This window comes from Hyaena hyaena, unplaced genomic scaffold, assembly GCF_003009895.1.
Source record: "Hyaena hyaena isolate Hyena2069 unplaced genomic scaffold, ASM300989v1 scaffold_607, whole genome shotgun sequence".
Classification (NCBI taxonomy): domain Eukaryota; kingdom Metazoa; phylum Chordata; class Mammalia; order Carnivora; family Hyaenidae; genus Hyaena; species Hyaena hyaena.
Window position 1 is genome coordinate 932,882 of NW_024081241.1, and position 25,120 is coordinate 958,001.

The 25,120-nt window shown below is 37.8% G+C and overlaps 2 protein-coding genes across 5 annotated transcripts in view; one reads left to right on the plus strand and one right to left on the minus strand.

Annotated features, from left to right (window-relative positions):
* Nucleotides 1–757, plus strand: part of CEBPZOS (CEBPZ opposite strand) — a 29,409-nt gene extending 28,652 nt beyond the window's left edge. For all 4 annotated transcript variants that reach the window (XM_039257214.1, XM_039257213.1, XM_039257215.1 and 1 more), the window contains 2 exons: nucleotides 291–375; nucleotides 516–757. In XM_039257214.1, the coding sequence (XP_039113145.1) occupies nucleotides 291–373 (83 nt within the window). In that variant the 3' untranslated portion in view covers nucleotides 374–375; nucleotides 516–757. The remainder of the gene's footprint in view (nucleotides 1–290; nucleotides 376–515) is intronic.
* On the minus strand, nucleotides 369–25,060 carry CEBPZ (CCAAT enhancer binding protein zeta). The gene is given in 16 exon segments (XM_039257209.1): nucleotides 369–556; nucleotides 1,550–1,631; nucleotides 1,844–1,905; nucleotides 4,553–4,639; nucleotides 5,543–5,724; nucleotides 5,999–6,056; nucleotides 6,722–6,822; nucleotides 8,127–8,193; nucleotides 9,447–9,515; nucleotides 9,619–9,721; nucleotides 10,282–10,335; nucleotides 14,720–14,808; nucleotides 16,299–16,479; nucleotides 17,026–17,257; nucleotides 21,011–22,509; nucleotides 24,878–25,060. Coding segments are annotated over 16 exon segments (3,162 nt in total). The 5' UTR covers nucleotides 25,034–25,060; the 3' UTR covers nucleotides 369–416.
* Between the last annotated feature and the right edge of the window lie 60 nt (nucleotides 25,061–25,120).

Genomic DNA, 25,120 nt, shown 5'->3' on the forward strand with positions numbered 1-25,120 from the left:
TTCTCTGTATAGTAGTGATAATAATGCCCACCTTATGAACTGTTGTAATGATTAAACAAGATGACATTGTGTAATCACTCAGCATAGTATCTGCTATAAAGTCGTGCTTAATAAATAGTGCTTATTATAATGATTAGTACAGATGCTTGAGGGCTTATATGTGAAATATGTATCCTACTTTTTTCATTTTACTATTAAGAAATAAGGAAAAGAGGTTTGATTTCTTTCAATATAGTTTAATTTTAACACTTTTACATGATTTTATAAATGACAGCTGTATTTATTTATAGTTTATTACAAATCCATTGAACAATCTGGAATGTATGGCGTCAGACAGCAAGATCAAGAAAAATGGCTGAATAGCAAAAATTAAGAGTAAGTACAATTTTAACTTATATAGTTCACTTAGAAAACAATCATTTTCTTTGCTTTTTAATTTTCTGAGTGGACTTTGGCCTCTTCTTTTTGAAATTTTTCTTTTTCTTGATGATACTTTTCACATCTCTGTTGTGTAGCCAGTCATCACGTTCAGCCTCCCATCTAAGCTGTTTGAGACCTTTGTGGGGAAGAAGAAAAGATGAGCACACCACGCTGTAGACTCCTGGCCTCGCAGAGCAAAACAGGAACTGCTGATCTGCTGAGGCCTAGTCCCTTCCCATCCATAGTGCATATCCCCTGCTTTTGTTTGTTGCTTTCCTTCAGCATTTATTGTTAAAGATTACTGTTTAACAAATAAAAGTCTAGGACAAGAAAGGAATAAATACTCTGAAGAATTTTTTCCCCCAGAACACTTTTATTAGCAAAAGAACAGAAGCCAGTAACAATATCAGAAGTAATAAAAACGTCTATAAAGTACTTATTAAGCTACTAAGTATATTCATAATATATAAAAACAAACAGCCTGTCTAAAAGAGTTAAACAGTTTAAAGTAACTACAGTCTTTATTTAAAAATTTTTTTATATTTATTATTTTGAGAGGAGACAAAGTACACAAGTGGGGGAGGGTCAGGGAGGAGAGAGGGCACCCCAAGCAGGCTCCTAAACCATGGGATCATGACCTGAGCTGAAACGAAGAGCTGGCTGCCGAACTGACAACGTCACCCAGGCGCCCCAAAGGTAACTAGTCTTTACTGCTGTAGTCCAAATGTTTTTTTAATCCTACACGCTCCCTACACACAGATGAAAAGGCCATTCCTTCAGGGTTGTAAGGAACCATTTTACTTATCCTTACTAAAAAAAGGTTGTCTAAAAACACATCTTCAGAAGTTGTAAGTTAAGGGGCGCCTGGGTGGCTCAGTCGGTTGAGCGGCTGACTTCGGCTCAGGTCATGACCTCACAGTTGGTGGGTTCGAGCCCCACATCCAGCCCTGTGCTGATAGCTCGGAGCCTGGAGCCTGCTTCAGATTCTGTGTCTCCCTCTTTCTCTGACCCTCCCCTGCTCATGCTGTCTCTCTCTCTCTCAAAAATAAATAAAAACATTACAAAAAAAAAAAAGAAGTTGTAAGTTAAGGCTATTTAAAAACCTCCATAAAACATTCAAGTTACTTACTTGCATTATCCTTGTTAGCCATGGCATTCATGCCAATGTAATCAAACTTGGATCCCATATTTTCATCCAGTAGGTGGCCAAACTTAAAAAGAAATACATTTATTAGAAAACTCAAAGAGATCTAGAATAGGTAGCTTCTTTTTTTTCTTAAAGATTTTATTTTTAAGTAATCTCTCCACCCAATATGGGGCTTGAACTCACAACCCCAAAATCAAGAGTGTACTCTATCAACTCAGCCAGCCAGGTACCATAACCTAGAATAGGTAACTTCATAAAGCAGTACATTAGTCTTACCTCTTCAGCCGATACAAATAGGCTGGAGTCATTGAAATTTCCTATCCTTTTTTTCCTTGGTCCTAAAAAAAGTATAAGATTAGATTATTAAATTGTAAAGCCAATAATTATCGAAAAATACAAATTTTCTACAATTAAAGTATAGTGGACACACAATGTTACATTAGTTTCAAGTGTACAACACAGTGAGTGATTCAACAATCTTTCAACATAGTTTTGTTAAAAAGTTGTATTTGGGTTAAAATACACAATTACAGTTACCTTCTAGCACCATTAAGCAACTGGCATTTAAAAACAAATATATTTAATAGTATACAGTACATTTAAAATAGTATCCTAACAGAATTGTTTAGACAACAAATAGTGTCTTGCCTGCCTTTCTGATTTGGCCACTGATCAAGGTTTACCTAATTTCATAGTATCAGGCAAGATTAATGCCTAAGTTGACACAGATGAAGTTTAGAATATTTAAGGCAAACTGTAAATTCTCATTAAGTCAGAGGTTTTATTCTTTGAACTAATAGTGAAGAAAGTGATGACAGAAGGTTATTATTATGTTGTAAATGAAATTTTTGTTTATGCTTCTCAAAGTGGTTCTCCTTAGAAAAAATAAACTCAATTTGTAATTGTGAATATAAACTTGTTAAGTTTATTTATTTATTTATTCAGAGAGGGAGACTGAGCAAGAGCAGGGGAGGGGCAGAGATAGAATCCCAAGCAGGCTCTGTGCTACCAGCACAGAACATGACGTGGGGCTTGAACTCACAAATGCAATATCATGACCTGGACACTTAACTGACTGAGCCACCCAGGCGATAAACAAAACTTTTCAAAAAAAAAAAAAAAAAAAAACTTAGAAAAAATAAAAAAAAAATAAGAAACATCTATTTCTATTACTTACTGAATTTTAATTCATACACAAAATCACATTATATAAAAATATATTAACTGGAAATACTGCTTTTATCCATTTTCAGTTTTTCCAAAACAATATTACTGAAATTCTTTGCATTTAGTAGGGCCATTTAAAAAATATTTTTATTTACTATGGGGCACCTGAGTGGCTCAGTCAGTTAAGCATCCAGCTTTGGCTCAGGTCTTGATCTTGCAGCTCCAGAGTTCGAGCTCTGCCGTTGGGCTCTGTGCTGACAGCTTGGAGCCTGGAGCCTGCTTTGGATCCTTTGTCTCCCTCTCTCACTGCCCCTCCCCTGTTCACTCTGTCTCTCTCTCCCTCTCAAAAATAAACAAACATTTAAAAAATTTCAATTTTTACTTTTTTTTACAGTTTATTTTTTGAGAGTATGCGTGTGTGAGTGAGGGAGGGGCGCAGAGAGAGAGAAGGAGAGGAAGATTCCCAAGTAGATTCCAGATTGTCAGCACAGAACCTGACGTGGGGCTTGATCCCACATACCATGAGATCATGACCTGAAGCAAAACCAAGAGTCAGACACTTGGGAGATCCCAGGCATGCTCTGTACTCAGTGCAGAGCCTGACCTGGAGCTAGAAAGCACAAATGCTGTGAGATGATGACCTGAGCCAAAACAGTTGGATGCTTAACTGACGGAGCCACCCACATGCCCTGTTTCTTTTTTTAATTTTAAGTAATCTCTATACCCAACATGGGGCTCAAATTTAAGACTCCGAGTTGCATGCTCTACTGACTGAGCCAGCCAGGTACCCCAACATTTCTTTTTGGGGATTATTTTAGGGAAAATTGTCTTATATTTGAACACATGCTAATGTTAAATTGTGACCTTATACCACTCAGTGGAAGATAAAATCTGAAAGATAATATGTTATAATTTACATATCAGGTAAATCAATCTCTTAATTAGAATGATTGTCTACTACAACTATGGTTGTCAGTAGTTGAAAGAGCTTATAAAAGTTCTGCAGGTATAAATGTCTGAGAGACTACTACCAAAATATAGTTACTATTTTTGGTATTTATTAGCAAAAATATTTAATGTCCAAAATATTTTAACATTTGTTTAAGTGTTGTCAAGTATTTTAATTATTTTTTAACTTTATAAATCTATTTTGATTCTTTATCAGTATTTACTAGACTGCAGAAGCTAGAGTGGCGTTAGAAGCAAAGCATGGGAAAAAAAGTAAGCCTATGAATTTATCACAGATTTCAGGAATAAAATATAATGTTTTCTACATTAAAAAAATTTTTTTAATGTTTATTTTTGAGAGAGACAGAGATTGAGCTCAAGCAGGGAAGAGGCAGAAAGAAAGGGAGACACAAATTGTGAAGCAGGCTCTAGGCTCTGAGCTGCCAGCACAGCCTGACCTCCAAGGCTTGAACACACCAACCATGAGATCATGATCTGAGCTGAAGTCAGACACTTAACCCACTGAGCCATGCAGGTGCCCCTTGCTATCTCCATTTTTATTAAAAAGTTAAAACTGTCACCCTTTTTCTTTTACCACCACTTTACAAGTGTTAACATTAAAAGGCATAATCTGTTATGAGACACTTTAAAGATGGTTGAGATTTACATTAGGAAGTTATGAAGAGAAAATAATTGAAGGTATGTTTGGCAAACAATTTTCACATATTAAAAATAGAAAAAACAGTTATCCATTATAAAAGCAAAAACTAAATTATACTAATCAATTAAAAAGTTTCTCAAAATGATAATGAGTGGTAACTTCTACATAACCACTGCTTAGGTTTAAAAGAGAGTAAATACATTTCTTACCCTGAAATGATCCAGCAAAGTCAAAATCATTTGCACCTTTTCTCTTGCTTCTCTTTGTATCAATTTTGGAGCTGACGCCATCAACTTCTGTTCCAAAAACAAAAGAAAGAAACAAAACAAAACAAAACAAAAAAACACCATGCTATTAAGCAACTTAAAAAACAACAGAACTGCTATTGGGCTAAGAAAAATGATGATTATTTTGATTAACTTTTAGAAATAATTACTATTCTAAAATTTTAAAAGGAGAACTTAACAGCTCAACAGGTATTGAAGAGACAGCCTAACTGCTGATTAAAATAAAAGCCCAAACACCTGGATGATTCAGTAGGTTGGGCATCCAACTGGCACAGGTCATGATCCCAGGGAGGTGGGATCAAGCTCTGTATCAGGCTCCGTGCTGAGTATGGAGCCTGCTTGAGATTTTCTCCCTTTCCCTCTGGCCCTCTCCCCAGCTCATGCTTTCTCTAAAATAAAAAATAAAAAATTTATACATATCTATATGTGTGTGTGTGTGTGTGTGTATATATATGTATATAATGCCCAAAACTCAACCTCTTTAAAAAAAAAAAAAAGGCCTTCAGTTCCAAATAATAATAAGAGGGGAAAGGTTCTATTTAAATTTTTGGCCAATATGATTATTAATTTGAGTACAGGTTAATATGTAAAAAAGAAACACTGCAATAGAAAAACTGAGGAATAAAGGAAGATGTATTTTTGCCCCATATTTAAAAAGTGCCCTTACAGGGGCGCCTGGGTGGCTTAGTCGGTTAAGCGTCCGACTTTCGCTTAGGTCATGATCTCGCGGTTCGTGGGTTCGAGCCCCGCGTCGGGCTCTGTGCTGACTGCCAGCTCAGAGCCTGGAGCCTGTTTCAGTCTGTGACTCCCTCTCTCTCTGACCCTCCCCTGCTCACACTGTCTCTCTCTCTCTCTCCTAGAAATAAATAAAACATTAAAAAAAATTTTTAAAAAAAAAAAAAGTGCCCTTACTTTCATCATCCAACACATCCATGAATGTTCCTCCATCTTCACCAATTTCAGTAAATTCCTCATTCATACTTCCTAAAGAAACTTCATCATCATCTAAGTTATCAAACAGGTCATCATCACTGCCTTCTGAATCTTCATCTTCTGGGTCTTCCTTAGCACCTTTCTTTTTCTTTTTCATGTTGCTGAAGAAAAGCAAAAACTTGTAATGGAGAACATTTTCCTAAGTGTTTTTTGGTGACCAGCAGGGTACTAGGCTCTTAATAGACAGCATAGAACCTCCATTTAATATACTAACGTGCATTATAAAGGTCTAAAATGAAAGTACAATATCCATTTCCCAAACTTATTTCAGTAAGTTTCTCCTACACATCATGTAGTCCTGTACTGTACCGTTCTGAGGACAACAATTTGGGAAATGCTGGGGGGAAAAAAAAAGATTGAAGAAAAGTATTTTACCCAGCAAAATCAAGGTCATCCTTTCCAGAGGTGAAACAATTATCATCTTCAAATGTGTCTGTCAGAGAACAATAAACAAATTGTCAGATATAGCAAGGAATAACAAAATTGACATATGTCTTCGATTTGAATCAATTAACACTGTCATGACTGTATCAGTTATGACAAATAAATACCAAAATAATATAAATCTGATTATTGCTACTATGGTTAATCTACATAAACCTATGAATATACTAACCTTAATTAAATCCCCAAAATAAAGTGGATTCCAGTTAATTTCAACTTCTTTCTACAACTCTTTTATGGAAAGAAGGTAAATATCAAAATACTTAGCAATTTGTAGTCCTTTTAAGTGGTTGTTTTTAAGTGCTTATTGTATTATATCTATACAATGCACAAGAAAAACAAACTCAATGTAAGCTTTTCTAATTTCCCATTTTCTGTTTTAGCCTAAAGATAGATGAAGGAATACACGCCATGTAAGTACAAATTTATTTTCCCCATTAACAGTTCATGCATAATCACATATATTGTTCTGGAGCAAGTGTAAGTGAACCACCATATGCCACCAAAGTACTTCTCAATCCTCCACTGTCATTTGCATGGTATTCTTAGCTAAATGAATTTCTAAAACTAAGATCATTCCTACCACTAATATTCCAATATTCTACAAGGAAATAGATTATTTTACAAATTGAAGAGTTGACAAAAACATATTACCAATCATCTTTTCAAATTCCTCATCATCCACATCTTCTATACTTTCTTCATCTGCATTCCGTTTTTGTTTCTCCTTAACAACAGCAACTTTTTTATAGTATCTAAAATAAAATGGATGTTATATATTTGATAATTTTATGGAAGAGCCCATTTTACTATAATTAAAGCACCTATGACCAGTGACACAAACAAGTATAAAAACTGTTAATTGGATATAAATGACTAATACTTGTATTTATCGTAGAAAAATAGTTTTGAATTAAAATAGAAACCTCTGGATGTGAAGTAGAATACATTTCAAAAATTTAGGATTCAGATCTTCATAAAAACATCTTAATTAAACAGCTAGTAAAAAATGTTTTTTAATATCACCACTAATGATTTAAGTGTTAGAATAAAACCAGCTGTGACTCGGGGCACCTGGGTGGCTCAGTCGGTTAAGCGTCTGACTCTGGCTCAGGTCATGATCTCATGGTTTGTGGGTTCGAGCCCCGCTTTGGGCTCTGTGCTGACAGCTGGCTCAGAGCCTGGAGGCTGTTTCAGATTCTGTGTTTCCCTCTCTCTCTGACCCTCCCCTGTTCACGCTGTCTCTCTCTCTCTCAGAAATAAATGAAACATTAAAAACAAAAAACCCAGCTGTGACTCTAGAGAATATCTAATCACAATATTTTATCAGGCAGACCTATCCTCATACAAGGGTACAGTGAAACCTGGCATTCTGCAAATGGGATCATACCCTCAAAACTCTTCACACAAAATGTTTTTAAAAAACCAAACCAAATCAAATGGACTTAACCAATCAGATAATGATAATAATATCAGTAGGTTTAGGACTTCTCTCTATAGCAGCACAGTGAATTTTGCTAATTCTGCCTTGAACCATGTTTTATACAAATTACTCATGAGTTGAGTTTTATGTTAGACTGAAAACAGACTTAAAGCCTGTAAAACAACTACTATATTAAAGAAAGAAATTAAAGATTAAGTTTCACAAAGTCAAGTCATAAAATAAAAATATCCCCAAATTTACTTGTTTTATTCACTTACATATCTTTTTTTTTTTTTAATTTGAAAGAGAGAAAAAGTGAGTGAGACAGAATGTTTGCAAGCTGGGGAAAGGGGCAGAGGGAGAGAGAGACAATCCCAAGTCCACTCGATGCTCAGCAGAGACCGAGACGAAATCAAGAGTCAGACATTCAGCCGACTGAGACACATAGGTGCCCCATATTTCACTTAGAGATCTTAAGATTAGCAAACCAAATGATTTATAAACTCCCTTTGCAAAACAACATAAAAACCTACCTTCTGATCTTTTCAGGATACACCTATGTTAATGAAACATTTTATGGAATCTAAAAATTTAAATTTTAATAGCACCCAAATGAAACTGTATTAAGTACATTACCTGTAGAAAAATAGCTCATCCACTGGTATTTGGCTTTCCTCTTTTGCAAGGAACTCCTTACTGTTCACTAGGAAAACATATTAAGATAAAAACTTTATTAAAGTAGTCCTTTTTTATGTTACTCAAGCTCTTAAGACTACCTACAGCATACTATAACTCTAAAGTCCTAAATGTTAAGGCAGGTGGACAGAAGGGATCTTCTAGTGCACAGGACAATCTCTGGAAAAGTCTGAGTGCAGAAGACCCAACACTGAAGCTATCTGTCAGCTACAGTGAAGTACATGGCCACCGCTGCTTCTTCACAGAGAAAGAACATGGTTTTCTCGTTGTCCTCCAACTGCATCCAGGATCCCAATTTCAAGAGAAAATTAAAGAGTTCTCTTAATAATCACTTCATACTTGACATTTTCATCACAGAAAAAAGACAATAATGCCTGCCATTCTGGAACAGGAAGTAAAGGTAAACAGAATTCCCCACAATTTTACATAACACTAAGATAGAAACTAAGGAAAAAGAACAAGGCACTACAGGAATATCAGTTTTCTCTCTTCACGATAAAAATTTCTAACTCCTCTTGATTAAAGGCAGATTTGGGTGAATTCTAACTATTAACTTTGGGCAATTCCGTTTACATCTCTGGGCCTCTGTGAAATACATCAGTTGGAAATTAAATGATTTATAAGGTGCAAGTTAATCCTAGTCTCTGAACAAAAAGCTGTGGTTATATATAAAGAAATGTCTGAATACAGAAACAAAATCAGGTCCACAGATGGGTACTCAAAACCCACAGAAGGTTATTAACTAGTTTAAAATCCCCACTCTTGCATGTGTACGCACATGCTCACTCTCTCTCAAAATAATAAACATTAAAAAAGGGGAGAAACCTATAAAAAATGATGCTTTGTGGCAAAAGCAGTTGTGGGTTTTCTGCTGAACCTGTATTAGAGAGCTTACGATAGAGAGTCTTTAACTATAAAAGATAGTTATATGTGTGTGTGCCAGAGGGGGTTATCACTGATAAAGCTATAGATGATAAGAAATGGCAAAATTACTGTTCAAGCTGATGATAGTTATAAGGGGTTCATTATACTATTTGTGTATTTACTTTGGGTATGTTTGAAACTTTCTGTAATGTTAAAAAAAAAAAAAAGCCCAGTCAGACCCAGTAAAATTGCGAATGCATACACATTTTAAGGAACAAGATAATGTCTCTGGTGCTTCGGTATTATTCTGGTAAAGTGGAGGAAAAAGGAACACAATTTATGTATTACTGACTTGTACTACCTTGTCCATTTCAACTGTCCAGGCTTGATGCTTACCAGCAAGACTACGAACATCCTTCATAAAATGTTTTCTTTTTGGCTGCATCACAACACTATCTGTGTTTTCTAAAATATAAAATCAAGACAGTGCAATGTAAAATCTAGTTGTATGCTCATTTTATTTATTAAATGTCAACACTGAAAACCAAATAATTAAATAGAAGCATACCTTTGCCTTTATGTGGCTTTGGATTTCGGTATACAAATCGATCTAAGAATCTCATTAATGTAAAATCCTGGAGTGGGTCCCCTGAATATTGAATATGATTTCCCTGAAAGGTGGAGGGTGTGGGAGGATTAGGAGCTTAACTCAAATTATATATATGCATCCAGATAAGGAAAAAAAGGAGAAACACAATGCACCAAAGGCACAAACATGCCATAAATGACCGTTCAAATATCCATCTCATCCCTCTTTACTTGAAGAATCACACACACACTCATACATATACATATGTACTTTATGACGGACTGCTGACTTTATGAATAGGTAAATGATTTTAATACTCTGGGTCATCTAACTATTAACCAGGAACCAAACAATGAAGTTGCAAACATAGCAAATGGGAAAGGAATGGGCACTCTTCCTCAGAAGAAAAGCCAGAATGTAGTAACAGTTGCAGTTTTCTAATATCCTGTATTTCCACTCACCTCAGAGTGGGAAGAATTATCTGCTGCATTGTATTAAACAAGCCATTGCTCCTTTACAACAGCAGAAAATGTTTATAATTCCATGTGGTAGAGAGAAAACAATGTATGACCAATTACTGATAATCTAAAACTAGATTATTTATTTTTTATTATTTCTTATCTTGCAGTATTTTAGACTTACCTGAAGGATAGTCTTTGCAAAAAGGGCCACAGAGGGATGAAAATGCTCAGACAGCTAAAAAGAAAAACGTAAGCAAAGTCAACTCTTACTACAGTAAATCCAAAGAACTGAAATTTGAGCCAGTACATTAGAGAAGACTGATTACTCAAAACTTTGGTCTCTGGAGTGCTTTATACATTTAAACGTCAAGGACCTCAAGAGCTTCCTTAATTTAAGTGGGATATATCTGTTATTTACCTAATAGAAATTACAACAGAAAAAAATTTTATAAGTTTATTAATTCTGAAAGAAAGCCAGATGCGGCGCTGGAAATGTGAGATCATAACCTGAGCTGAAATCAAGAGTCAGGTGCTTAACCAACTGAGCTACCCAGGCACTGGCAAAAGATTTTTTTTTTAAGTTTTTATTTATTTAAGTAATCTCTACACCCAATGCAGAGCTCAAACTCAACCTGGAGATTAAGAGTCACATGCTCTTCTGACTGCGCCAGTCAGGTACCCTACAACAGAAAAATTTTAAACAACTGTTTATAGTCCATTTAAAATAACAATGAGTCTATTACATATTAATACAAATTATATGTTTTATGAAAAATAAGTTTCCCAGAATAAATAAGTATTAGAAGAGCTGAATTATTTCACAGTTTTGTAAACCTACTTAATGTCTGGCTTAATAGAAGACAGTGGATTCTCATACATGCTTTTGTAGTCCATGTTATTTTTCGTTGGAAGTACAGAAGACAGTCTTGCCTCACACAGATACATAGTTGGAAATAGGAGGGCTAACTAACAGCTTTTCACATAATTGTGGATTTTCTTCTTTGCTACTACACCCAAACTGAAGATTAGTTGCAATACAGAATCTGAAACCTTATCAATCAGCTTTTCATACTTGCTACTTAAAATTATTTAGTCTACTTTGAATAGATCTCTTATTCATGACTTTGTAACACTGTGCATCAGTCATTTGGAAAATACTCCTTGACGTATGCAGGTCTTCCAAATGTCGGTTACATTATCACAAAAATCACATTGTTAGTGGTGATAAAATCAGAAGAGTTTTTACATATTGAGAAAATGTCTAATTCAAGGTAGTGGTTACAAGATTTCCACACTTTCAGTCTTTGCTTAAAAGCTTGAATTTTACAATGCAATTCCAATCAAAATTGCACCAGCATACTTCTCAAAACTAGAACAAACTATCCAAAAATTTGTATGGAACCACAAAAGACCCCGAATAGCCAAAGTAATACTGAAAAATAAAACCAAAACGGGAGGGATCACCATCCCAGACTTCAGCCTCTACTACAAAGCTGTCATCCTCAAGACAATATGGTATTGGCACAAAAACAGACACATAGACCAATGGAACAGAATTGAGAACTCAGAAGTGGACCCAAAAATATACAGCCAACTGATCTTTGACAAAGCAGGAAAGAATATTCAATGGAAAAAAGACAGCCTTTTTAACAGATGGTGTTGGGAGAACTGGACAGCAACATGCAGAAGAATGAAACTAGATCATTTTCTCACACCATGCACAAAAATAAACTCAAAATGGATAAAGGACCTGAACGTGAGACAGGAAACTATCAACACCCTAGAGGAGAAAGCAGGAAACAACCTCCTTGACCTCCACCGCAGCAACTTCTTACTTGACACATCCCAAAAAGCAAGGGAATCAAGAGCAAAAATAAACTGTTGGGACCTCATCAAGATTAAAAGCTTCTGCACAGCCAAGGAAACAACCCAGAAAATTAATAGGCAACCAACGGAATGGGAAAAGATAGTTGCAAATGACATATCAGATAAAGGGTTAATATCCAGAATCTATAAGGAACTCACCAAACTACACGCCCGAAAAACAAACAACCCAGTGAAGAAATGGGCAGAAGACATGAACAGACACTTCTCCAAAGAGGACATCCAGATGGCCAACAGACACATGAAACGATGCTCAGCATCCCTCCTCATCAGGGAAATACAAATCAAAACCACACTGAGATACCACCTCACACCAGTCAGAGTGGCTAAAATGAGCAAATCAGAGAACTCTAGATGCTGGCGAGGATGTGGAGAAACGGGCACCCTCCTACACTGTTGGTGGGAATGTAAACTGGTACAGCCCCTCTGGAAAACAGTGTGGAGGTTCCTCAGGAAACTAACAATAGAACTCCCTTATGACCCAGCAATAGCACTGCTAGGAATTTACCCAAGGGATACAGAAATGCTGAGGCATAGGAGCACATGTACCCCAATGTTCATAGCAGCACTCTCCACAATAGCTAAAACATGGAAAGAGCCTAAGTGTCCATCAACAGATGAATGGATCAAGAAGATGTGGTTTATCTATACCAAGGAATACTACATGGCAATGAGAAACAATGAAATCTGGCCATGTGTAGCAACATGGATGGACCTTGAGGGTGTTATGCTGAGCGAAATAAGTCAGGCAGAGAAGGACAAATATCATATGTTTGCACGTATAGGAGGATTAGGAGGAACTTGACGGAGGACCAAGGGGGAGAAGAAGGGCGGAAATGGTGGGGGAAAGGGAGAGAGGCAAACCATGAGAGACTCTTGAATGCTGACAAAAACTGAGGACTGATGGATGTGGGGGGGAGGGGGGATGGGCATGGAGGAGGGCACTTTGGGGATGAGCACTGAGTGTTATGTGGAAACTAATTTGACAATAAACTATTTGTAAAAAAAAAAAAAAAAAAAAAAAAGCTTGAATTTTAGGGGTGCCTGGGTGGCTCAGTCAGTTAAGTGTCCGACGCCGTTCATGAATTTGAATGCCACATCGGGCTCTGTGCTGACAGTTCAGAGCTTGGAGCCTGCTTTGGTTTCTCTGTCTCCTTCTCTCTCTGCCCCTCCTCATTTGCACTGTCTCTCTCAAAAATGAATAAACATTAAAAAAAAAAAAAAAGGCTTGAATTTTATCACTGACAACAAATATTGTCAGTTGTTTCACTTGAAGTGAGAGATTCACTTCATTCACTTTCAAGAAAATGTCTCCCAAATACGAAGATCTGAGTAACCAGTGTATCAGTCAGCCAGTTTTTCATGAAAAAAAACAGCTGGTTGAACTTACAACAAACTACACAGGTACTTTTCCTAAGACACGAGAAAACCTTCGTACTTAGATATGCAGCAGAAGTATGTTATGCACTCTTGATGTATATGCACACAGAATATAAAAAGACATGTTCTTTAGGGTCAAGACAATCACTAATTTTTCCTATTTCATCATTCCTCTGTGATACTGGCTTTTCTTTTTTTTTTTTTTTCTTTCTGAAGGTAAGAGGCAATGAAGAATGTAATGGCTATGACTACAGTGTGGTGCTATTGTCCTCATCTGTGCTAAGGCACAGTTTTATCCATTTCTTTAACATCATCAGTGCCACTGTCGACAGTTACAAAGGCAAATATGTGCCTTGGTATCACTATGAAAGTAGCCGTGACCTTGCAGACTCACTGAAAAGGTGTCAAGGACACACAGGAGTCTATAATAAAGCACCTACTTGTTTAATCAGAAAGTTTATTGGAAAACTCGATTCCTCGAATGAATCTTTTAAAATCTTTCTTTATTTTTGAGAGAGAGAAAGGGCGTGAACAGGCGAGGGGCAGAGAAAGATGGGAGACAGAATCTGAAGCAGGCTCCAGGCTCTGAGCTGTCTGCACACAGCCTGATGCGGGGCTCGAACTCATGACTGTGAGATCATGACCTGAGCCAGTTAGACACTTAATGGACTGACCCACCTACGTGTCCCTCCTAATGCATTTAAAAAGTAACTTTATTTGTAAATAGTTCTATCTTCACAAAACTTCTCAGGGAAATCTAATGTATAAAGCAAAATTTACCCAATATACAGAGTCATTATACGTAATAACTTACCTATAAAAAGCATTTCTTTTATTAATCATTATTAAAATGTTGTATTTATTATATTATTTATCAATTTTGCATGCACATTATTTAAGAGTTTCTATACGTGAATGTAGAAATGCATAAATGTGTAAATTTAGGGGTGCCTGGATGGCTCAGTTGGTTAAGCGTCTGACTCTTCATTTAGGCTTAGATCATGATCTCACAGTTCCTGAGTCTGAACCCTGCACTGGACTCTACAGTGACAGTGCAGAGCCTGCTTAGGATTCTCTCACCCCCGCCCCTCCTGTGCACACAAGCATGCTCTCCCCCTTAAATAAATTAAAAAAATAAATGTGTAAATTTAATGTTTGCCAGAGGCCACAGAAATATGGGTTAAAAGCATTACAGCTGGGTGACACACTTCAAATTGCTTCCTTATGCCAATTAACTAACATCTAAGTAACTAAACACTATAATTTACAAGAAAAATGAAAACTTCAAAGTATTAAATCCGTGAGGGCAAATATAAAGCACTAATGAATTAAAAGACAATTTAAAATTACTTTACCTTTTTGAGTTCCCAAAGACTAGTGTTTTCAGCTCCACAGAACAGAGGGTTTCTACTGAATGGATCATATGTCTTTAATTGTTTGCCACCTGAGAACAAAAAAATACTATCTCTCAAATGTTTTATTCCTAACCCAAGAGTGCACTAAAACTATCACCATTAATGTTGTCTCCAATAACTGTAATATGTTACACGTGTATGTCATAGTACTATAATTTTCAACAGTCTTAGTTAGCCAGATATCTTACCTAGATAAAAAAAAATCTTAAGCCCCAACAAGAATTAGTTATGGTACCCAAGATAGCATTTGCTACCTTGAAATAGCAAACTGAATAAACCAGGCAGCAGAAGGTGCCCCAATCTAGGTCAACTAGATCATAAGTGTTAAATGGCAAATAACCTGAAGATAAAATAGGTCTAAATTCTTTTGGAACTTCAAAAGCACTGAATATTTGTTATTAAATTATGCGCAGAAATAATTCTCACTTTGAACAAGTTTTACATTATCTTCTTTATGTTTTCAGAAACTCAGGATCAAAAATTTAATAGAACTTTCAGAACACATTACAAAGAACTCTCTACTTCACAATGCTCATCATCTTTCTAAAGGATTACTCTCAGTCTGGCCTTCAGAAACTGATGGATTCTTTTAAAAACTTTCCTGCTTGCTACCAGACTTCTCTTTTATATTTCACAGGCAAACAAGTCTGGGGGGATGAAATAATTTGACCCAGAGTCCCACAACAGGTTTGAAGAAATGGATCTGGCACATTTCTTGATCTCCAAGGTTAGTGTGCTTTTCTTTTAGAGCCTCAAATAAAGAGGCTGCATTTCCAAAAAGTATTTGCTTTAATTTCTAAGATCTAAACTACTTTAAAATGTGTTATTATCTGCAGTATTATTAAGTAGATAAGTGATTCTCTATATTAAAAATTTAACTCTAAGTTCTTGAATATATCTGGTTATAAAAGCTCTACTTAAAAAAAAAAAAGAAAGAAATAACTGAGGTCTTCTAAAATGGTGTACTATTAATTTCTATTAAGATCAAAGGGGAGGGGCACCTGGGTGGCTCAGTCGGCTAAGCATCTGACTTCGGCTCAGGTCATGATCACACAGTTCGTGGGTTCGAGCCCCGCATCAGGCTCTGTGTTGACAACTAGCTCAGAACCTGGAGTCTGCTTCTGATTCTGTGTCTCCCTCTCTCTCTACCCTCCCCTGCTCATGCTGCCTTTTTCTCTCAGAAATAAATAAAACATTAAAAAAAAAAAAAGATCAAAGGGGAATTCAGTTCCCTGGTTTATTTATTTTTTTTAAATGTTTTATTTATTTCTAGGAGAGAGAGAGAGAGAGAGAGCGTGAGCAGGAGAGGGTCAGAGAGAGAAGGAGTCACAGACAAAGAAACAGGCTCCAGGCTCTGAGCTGGCAGTCAGCACAGAGCCAGACGCAGGGCTCGAACCCAAGAACCGCGAGATCATGACCTAAGCGAAAGTCGGACGCCTAACCGACTAAGCCACCAAGGCGCCCCTCAGTTCCCTGGTTTAAAAGTTCAAGAGAAAAATTTAAGGATTAAGAAACTCACCTTTCAAATTATCGAAGTGCACCCAAGAAGCAGACTCTGATTTATTTGTTCCCACAGGACTTTCAGACACAGTTTCTTCTGTCTCAGCTTTTTTTACTGTATCTGTTTCTTTATCTGCATCAGTGAATTGTTCTGTGTCTTCATCATCTCCTATGTCAATAAAATTCTCTTCATCGGACTCCTAAAACAATGTTTTAATAAATCTACATCAATCAACTAAAAGTCTGTATTTAGTTCAGTGAGGGAGCTTTGAAGAAGATCCACTTATTGCAATAATGGTGAAACATGAACGTTCCATCAATCAAATTTATAATGAGAGGATTCCATGTTCTTTCTCCTAAATGTAAAAGGAATTCAGTTTTCAGCCACAATTCCCTGGAGACTTTGGGGCTTTTTTTTTTTTTTTTTTACATGAAGACATTCAACCCTCAAATTTCTGAGTGTTATAAAAATACCCTAGCAAGTAGGTGCCAATACGTCCTTTTCACAACTAAGGAAACAGGTTTAAGAGACCTACTTGCTTAGTTGAGTACAGTTTATTATGAGTAAAGGGATCAAGCAACATGCCCACCTAGTAAACTGTACACCTGGGACTAAAATCCAGGTCCGTCCAAACCCATGACTCACAGTTGTTCATGCTCCAGAGAAGTAAGTTATTGAAGCAAAGAAGAAAAATGTGAATATATTTCAGAACCCACTCTATTTAAAAAGCGGTTGTAAAATGTACCGGATGATCATCTAGTTGACTTCTTAAACCTGGTTTTGCTTTAAGGATCTCTGACACAAGATACAAAGCTCCACATATGAACGGTGGCATCTGTTCACAGGTAACTTGGAGTAACCTCTTCACAAAAGCCTTGACCCTGCGCAACACGATGTCCGCCTTCAGAGACTTGTAGACAAGATTAAGAAACATGGCTTGCTTAGAACACAACAGCAACCCTGGATCCAACATCTTCCTATAAAACAAAAACAAGATCAAATGCTCATTCATAACATATCTCCACAAGCAGCAGTAGAGGCAACTGCTAACCTCATCGTAGTTATGGACAACCTTCCTGTTTTATTTTACAAGAGACCACTTCTGCCCTCAGATATAAAATGGTAAAATGTTATTGAGTGACCAAAACAGAAAGAATGAGGATCTTGGGGGTGTCTGGGGGAGGGGGGAGGAGTTATCACAGGAAAAAGAGACTTCCTGTGGTTTCTTTTCCAGGTAGTTCTCCGTTCTCTAGGATAAAAACATAATTTTTATATAAATACAAAACCACACATGAAAGGCTAATCCAAAACCAAATAATGAAAACTGACTTAAGAAAGCAGTGGACTAGACCAGGGCTCTTATCCTTATATTCCTACTTCCTAGCTGGGGCCCAGAGGCAGCCTCCACATATTTCTAAAGAACACACATGTAGAGTAGAAAACTGAACATGGTAATTTAAAATGTTTCTTTTTTTTTTTTTAAATTTTTTTTAATGTTTATTTCTAGGAGAGAGAGAGAGAGACAGCATGAGCAGGGGAGGGTCAGAGAGAGAGGGAGTCACAGACTGAAACAGGCTCCAGGCTCTGAGCTGGCAGTTAGCACAGAGCCCGACGCGGGGCTCGAACCCACGAACCGCGAGATCATGACCTAAGTGAAAGTCGGACGCTTAACCGACTAAGCCACCCAGGCGCCCCTAAAATGTTTCTCTTTATCCTAGTTGCTGAACCCTAGAGATGCTCCAACTGCTCCTGCCCTCCAGACATTAGGGTATGCAGAACTAGCACAATCCTTGTTACATGCTCATGTGCAATATTCTTATTCTAAGCACTTCTATCACCTTTTTTCCATTAATACTAGAAATGGAAATATTTGATCTTGTGAAACATCTTCATACTGCTCTGCATACCCAGTTTCCCCCATTTGTCAGTTCTGGAATTCTGGTGATATTCTGAGATCTCCTATATCATTTAATCTTTGATACTCGATTTTCTCTCTTCACATTTAACATTTTCAATATTTCCATCCATTTTGTGACTCATTTTTTAAAACATCTGAGAGTTTTGGGGTGCCTGGGTGGCTCAGTAGGTTAAGCCTCTGACTTCGGCTCAGGTCATGATCTCACGATTCATGGGTTCGAGCCCCACATCGGGCTCTGTGCTGATAGCCAGCTCAGAGCCTGGAGCCTGTTTTGGATTCTGTGTCTCCCTCTCTCTCTGACCCTCCCCTGCTCACGCTGTCTCTCTCTCTCTCAGAAATAAATAAAAAATATTTAAAAAAAAAAAAAACAAAAAACAAAAAAACCATCTGAGAGTTTAGATAGGTGTGTCCCCACCATTTGACAGAGAACATGCTCTGGAAGTTTTTGATAAGTCGTATTTTCGTACATCAAATCGTTTGTTTCCTTTATCCTTCAAATAATATTAGGGAACTTTTGCTTATAGGGAATTTTGCTTAAATGAAATACTATAAGAAGGCTTAGATGCCCTTTGAGGAGATCCATCTTTGAGAGCTGCTGGCAAGCAATTTAAAGAATTTAAGAATGTACTCCTCAGATATTAGACTGTTGTGTTAAACACTAAGATATTAAATGGCTATTAGAAAAATGTTTCCAATAGATTCCAAACATTGTCCAAAAGGTTCTTATGAACATCAATTTACCAAAAAACACCCCTAAGACCCTGAAACCTCTATATTTTCACTCCTGGAACTCTTTCCAAAGTAAAGAAGTTTTTATTACTTAAAAAACTAGACTCTTCAGAGTTATGGATAGCACTCTGAGATTTTCTTCAGTTTACCAGTGCAATCAGTACCGTGAAACATTATGAACTCCCAGAGCCTGCAGATCAGAATTTGCCATCTCAGTTGGCTTTGTCATGTCTGTGTCATTTTGCACAAATTACTGTACCTCACGGACCGGAGAGATGTTAAGAGGAATAAATTAAAGAAAATTCATGTAACATTAATAACAATAGCAGCCAATACTTATAGAGCACTTACTGTACATGAGGCATTAAACACTTAACAAATATGTGAAGATTACATGGGTTAACATATACATTAAATCTAAAGAACATCCCAGTTCTGTCATTTTTTAGCTATGTAACTTGGGAAGTTTCAGAACAATTAGCCCTACAGGATAGGTGCACTCCTTTCCGTCGTACAGACAAACTGGGCCACAGTAAAATGGATCAATCATGTTTATCAATAGGGTTTTAAAGAGGATTAAGTAATTTGTCCAAAGTTATGCAGCAAACTAATGGCTAGGACTCAAATCCAGGCACTGGGGCTTAAGTTCAAGATATTAATCAGCACATTCTATTTCTCATAAGATACACGTATGTAAATTGTTAAAATGAATTAGAAAGGAATATAGGGGTGTCTGGGTGGCTCAGTTGGCTAAGCATCCGACTCTTGATTTCAGCTCCGGTCATAATCCCAGGGTCGTAGGACTGAGCCATGCAGTGGGCTCCGTACTAGGTGTGGAGACTGCTTAAGATTCTGTCTTGGGGCGCCTGGGTGGCTCAGTCAGTTGAGCATCTGACTTCGGCTCAGGTCATGGTCTCACGGTTCGTTGGTTCGAGCCTGCGTTGGGCTCTGTGCTGACAGCTAGCTCAGAGCCTGGAGCCTGCTTCGGATTCTTTGTCTCCCTCTCTCTCTGACCCTCCCCTGCTCACGCTGCCCCTCTCTCTCAGAAATAAATAAAACATTAAAAGAAAAAAAGATTCTGTCTCTCCTCTCCGCCCTTCTCCCCCACTCACACTTTTTCTCTAAAAAGAAAAAAAAAAGGAATATATAGCTTGTTGGTATACTTAACAGTTCCAAAGTGTTTATACATTGTTCAAAGTATCACTCCTCAATAAGTATCAGGACAACTGCAAAATTCAGTAAACAAAATCTTAATTCCAATAAGTAAAAAATTACAAAAATGCAACCCTCACCTTCCCTAACAGACTTTCTTATTTATCGTCTGTCTTCTCCACTATGAACATAAGCACCGATAGGGGTAGGGATTTTGTTCAGGGCTGGAGCACTTGGAACTGGGTCCAGCATACACAGGGTACTCACAAAAACTTCCTGTTGAATGAATTACTAAATGGCTGTGTGAAGGGCGGAGGGAAGAAACATAGGGCTGAGGATGGGAGCGGGGGAGAGGGAGTGAAGGAAACTTTGATTCTAACTGGAGTTGGTTTTTTTTTTAAAGTTTATTTATTTTTGAGACAGAGAGGGTGCGCGTGTGAATTAGGGAGGGGCAGAAAGAATCCCAAGCAGGTTCCTTGTTGTCAGCACAGAGCTTGACGTGGGGCTTTATCTCAGTGAACCACAAAATCATGACCGAAGCCAAAACCAAGAGCAGGATGCTTAATGGACTGAGCCACTCGGGTGCCCCAGCAGTTCTAACTTTTTAATATATGAAAGATTTAAAACAAATGTAGCAAAATGTTAAAGTTGAAATATTAGGTGGTAAGATATGGATGCTTTCTTGGGGGAGGGCATTCTTCTGTATTTTCACAACTTCTCAAAACAAAAAAATGTATGCAAAACATTTAACAGTTTTCTGACAAGGAAACAAAGATTAAGTGACTTACTCAAAGTTGATGATCAGCAAGTTGCTGATGAGGGGGGCCTAAAATCCAGTTTTCTAAGTCTCTTTTCCCACAGAGGGGCCCAGCAGGTGCTGCATATTAAATCACGTTATTATTAAATCATGTTGTTAATGGTATGTACTTACCTATATAATGCTGCATAATACCGATCTGATATTGTCTGCTGAGAATTCATTACTTGGAAAAGCAACATTAAAGCCTGTACACTGGTATTAAAATTCACAACGTGCAACACTTTAAAGAGCGTGTCAACCTGCTCCCTCACTTTGTCATCACCAGTCTGGGCATAAGGGTATGCTCTGTTCACTCCTGTTAAAAGGGCACTAAGCATTTTTGATTCAATATCTTTTTTCTTGATACAAGTCCGAAAAAAACAAAAATAAAGAGTAATTAATTTATTAGCTAATTCACTTTCTTAATGGGAAAGGACCATTTGATTTAAAAAGCAAATTGCATAATATTGCGCTTTGGGGCTGATATTTGAGCGAAAGAGCAGTCTTTCTACTTCACCACATACAATTCCTTTCATATTCGGATGTTTAGAAAGCAGGGTCTCTAACAGATGGGAGGCTTTTGTCGCTATTCTGTTCTGAGGGTCTCCCAGTTTATTTACCAGCTGCACAAGAAGAGCCTTTTCTTCCTCTGGCTTGTTACAGAGAAGCTCATGAGCTGCCACAAGTGCTCGAGTTTTAGTGGCCACTAATGAATCATGACTTAAAGTTTCTAAGACCTGCACAAATTCAGCCACTAAATGTTTCAGCTGGTGTTCAAAATACCATAATATCAGCCTTCTGTCTCTTGAGTCTTTGTTGCCGCTGGACAGCTGTTCCAGTTTGTTGAAAGGGTGCTGGCTGAAAATCCGCAGCTTCCGACTGTCTGGCAAAAGGTCTGTAATGAGTAACTCTTTGAAAGTATCCAAAGCCATGAGGCACTGCTGTTTGCTGCCCTTCTTTTTAACAAGGCTCAGCAGGGTTTCTACAAACTGCAGTGTGTGAATAGCATCATCCTGAATAAGGAGAATCATGGCTGCCATCCTGTCACCCAGCGTCCCTGATGACACAATTGCCTTCATCCAGGTAGAAGAAGCTCCCTTTTGATTATTTGTCTTATTTTTGAATAAGCTGATTTCATGCTCATACAATTTCTGAGCCAAGGTTTTGTACTTAGACACAACTTCCCGAGGCTGGGGTTCCAAAGAGTATTCATTGCTGTACTCTAGATCATACCATTTGCCTCCAGGCTTGAGCAACAATGTTGGTCTCTCAAAAAATTCAAAGATGTCCTGTTGTTTATCTTTAATTTTTGGTGTGGCACTGTTGTTCTCACCAGAATGCTGTTCTGGCCTTTTCTTATTTTTCGCCTTACTAACTGACGTCCTTTCACTTTCTCCTGCATTTTGCTTTTTTTTATCTACTTTAGATACTCCTGCTTCTTTTTTGCTGGCATTTTCTTTTTTAGCCGGTTCATCTTCTTCAACCAGGAAAGCTTTTGCATACTTGGCCAAACTAAGATTTTGAATAAATGCTTCTAATTCACCTTGCTGAAGGTCATCAATTGCTCCTTTTTTGCCTCCATCCACCACTTCCTCATTTTCATCCAAGGTAGCCAGCATAAGGTAATCTTGCTGCATTAAAACATAAATTGAAAATAAATTACAAATCCAACAGTTTAGGTAAATCTCAAAAGTTAATTTGAAATCTATATCTTTAAAATCAATTAAATTCAATTATCATGGTATTGCCTGGGCTCCCACCCCACAACCAAATACATACTTAATGAATTAAAAATTTAAATGTGAAAAATAAAACCATAAAATAATAAGAGAATGCACATCATAATTCAAATAATTTCAGAGTAAAGAAGGCCTTTCCAAATCTGACATAAACTGCAGGCCCTAAAAGGCAAAGATGGGTATAACTGTCTTTCACAGAAAACATGCAAAACTCAAAACACAAACATGGGAAAACAATAATAGCAACCGACATCAAAGTAATTGGGCCTAATATTTAATATAAAAGTTCCTACACATCAGTGAAGGAAGTGACAACCAAAAAGATTTGCAAAGGAGATAAACAAATGGTTCACGGGGAAAAACATGTTGTTGTTTTTCCCCCAAAGAATGACAAGATGCTCAACCTCATTGACATTAAGAAAGATCCAAATTATGGGGCACCTGGGTGGCTCAGTTGGTTGGCTATTCAGCTTTGGCTCAGATCATAATCTCACGGTTCGTGGATTCGGGCCCCTAACAGGCTCTATGCTGATAGGTCAGAGCCCACTTCAGATCCTCTGTCCTCCTCTCTGCCTCTACCCTGCTTGTGCGCACACTCTCTCAAAAATAAATAAAACATTAAAAGAAAAATCCAATTTAAAACCACCATGATATATCCATTTTCTCATGTCAGATGAGAAAAGTGTCAGATGAGCAAAGATAAAATTATGACAGGTGGTGTTAGGGAGAGTGCGAGAAACAGGCACTTTCCTACATGGCTGATGGAAACATAAACTAGCAATTTGCTGCCTTCAAATCAAAATACAAGACACACATCCTTCGATCTAGCAGTTCCATGTCTATCAACTTAGGTATCCATACAATGTGGGAGAGGATGTATTTTCAAGGTTATTCACTGAACCATTATTTAAAATAGCAAAAGACTGACAACCTAAATGTTCACAATAAATGGTTGGTTAGACAGATTAAAACAATGATTTTTTTTATACTTTATTGCCAAGTTGGTTTCCATATAACACCCAGTGCTCATCCCAACAACTGCCCTCCTCCATGCCTGTCACCCCTTTCCCCTCCCCCCCATCAACACTCAGTTTGTAAAACAATGATTTATGCAGGCATAAAACCAATGATACAACTGCATATACTGATATGGAAAAATCTTTAAGACGGCAAGAAAAAAAAGAGACACAAAATATTATACAGAATGGTAACTTGTGTGTAAAAAAGAACGTGAGTGTGTGTGCGTGTGTGTGTATGTTTGCTTGGAAGATACACAAGACACATAAAAATAATTGGTTCCTGGAAGGGAGATTGCATGGCTGGAGATGAGTGAGAAAGAAGACTTTTCACTGTGTAGTCCTCCTTTTTTAAAAGAACCTTTTTGTAGTATCTGAAATATCACATATTCAAAAATTAAATACAACCCAAGTATAGGGAAGACTGTGAACCTGCCCCTGTAAATTGCATTTCTCCTGCCCCCAGGTCTCCCCCCCCAACCCCCCAAGCTGTAGCCTCAAAACATTTACTAAAAAAATAAGCCAAATTCTGCCAGGTATTTACTCCAAACCTTTTAAGATTTAACTCAGAGACAGGCCTACATTCTTACCTCCCTGACTGCATTTCTTACTCTCCCCTTACCTCAGTGGGCCTCAGCTACACTGACATTTTTCTTGTTCAGAGAGCAGCTCACCCCTTTCTTTCCTAGTTTTATGCCTGATCACCTCACTTGAAACGGTTACGCCTTGTCCACTCATGATCCTCTTTTCTGGTTTTCTTTTTCTCCAAGGCACTACTCAGCAGCCGATGTTCTTTGCTTTCCAAAGTTGGTTACTGTTTCTTTTCCTTAATTAGGATGTAAATTCCAAGAGCGCAGAAAGCTTCTTGAGCGCACAGTAAACACATGCGTGTACTCCGTAAGAACGGAAGTTAACATTCCAACCATTCTGGAGTAGAGCACACTGATGCCACGATGTCAGGACCCAGAAAAGGTCAGTCCTCTCTGACCTGATGGAGTGCCAGTTATCCATCAGTGAAATGAGAGGGTCACCTACATCCTAAGAAAGGACAAAGCGTACACACGTTCATTTCTAAAGCACGCTTCTCTTGTAGAGAGCAGAGGAAAAGAAGTGCAGGAAGGGCACAACATACGTTTCGAGGCTGGAATCGGGGTTCAGGATCCCCTCTCACGCCACTCGCCCGATCACTCGCAAGACCACCCCTCGCGCCTCTGTCCCCTTGTATGAGAGTTGGAGGCCATTACCTTGGTGCCTCCAAGCCGTAATACTTCCTCCAGAGAGAACCCATTTTCGGCTTCATCGTTATCCTCTTCGCTGTCTTCGTCCGGATCTTCTACCGCCTCCTCTCCGCCCCAGGGCCGCTTGGCATGGAACTCCAAAGGCTTCTTGGAGGCCGCCATTACCAGCAGAGCACGCGCACACGGCCCACGGCCTCCTTCCGTTTGCCCGAGTGACGTACTTCCTGCGGGGGCGTGTCCTCCCCAAGA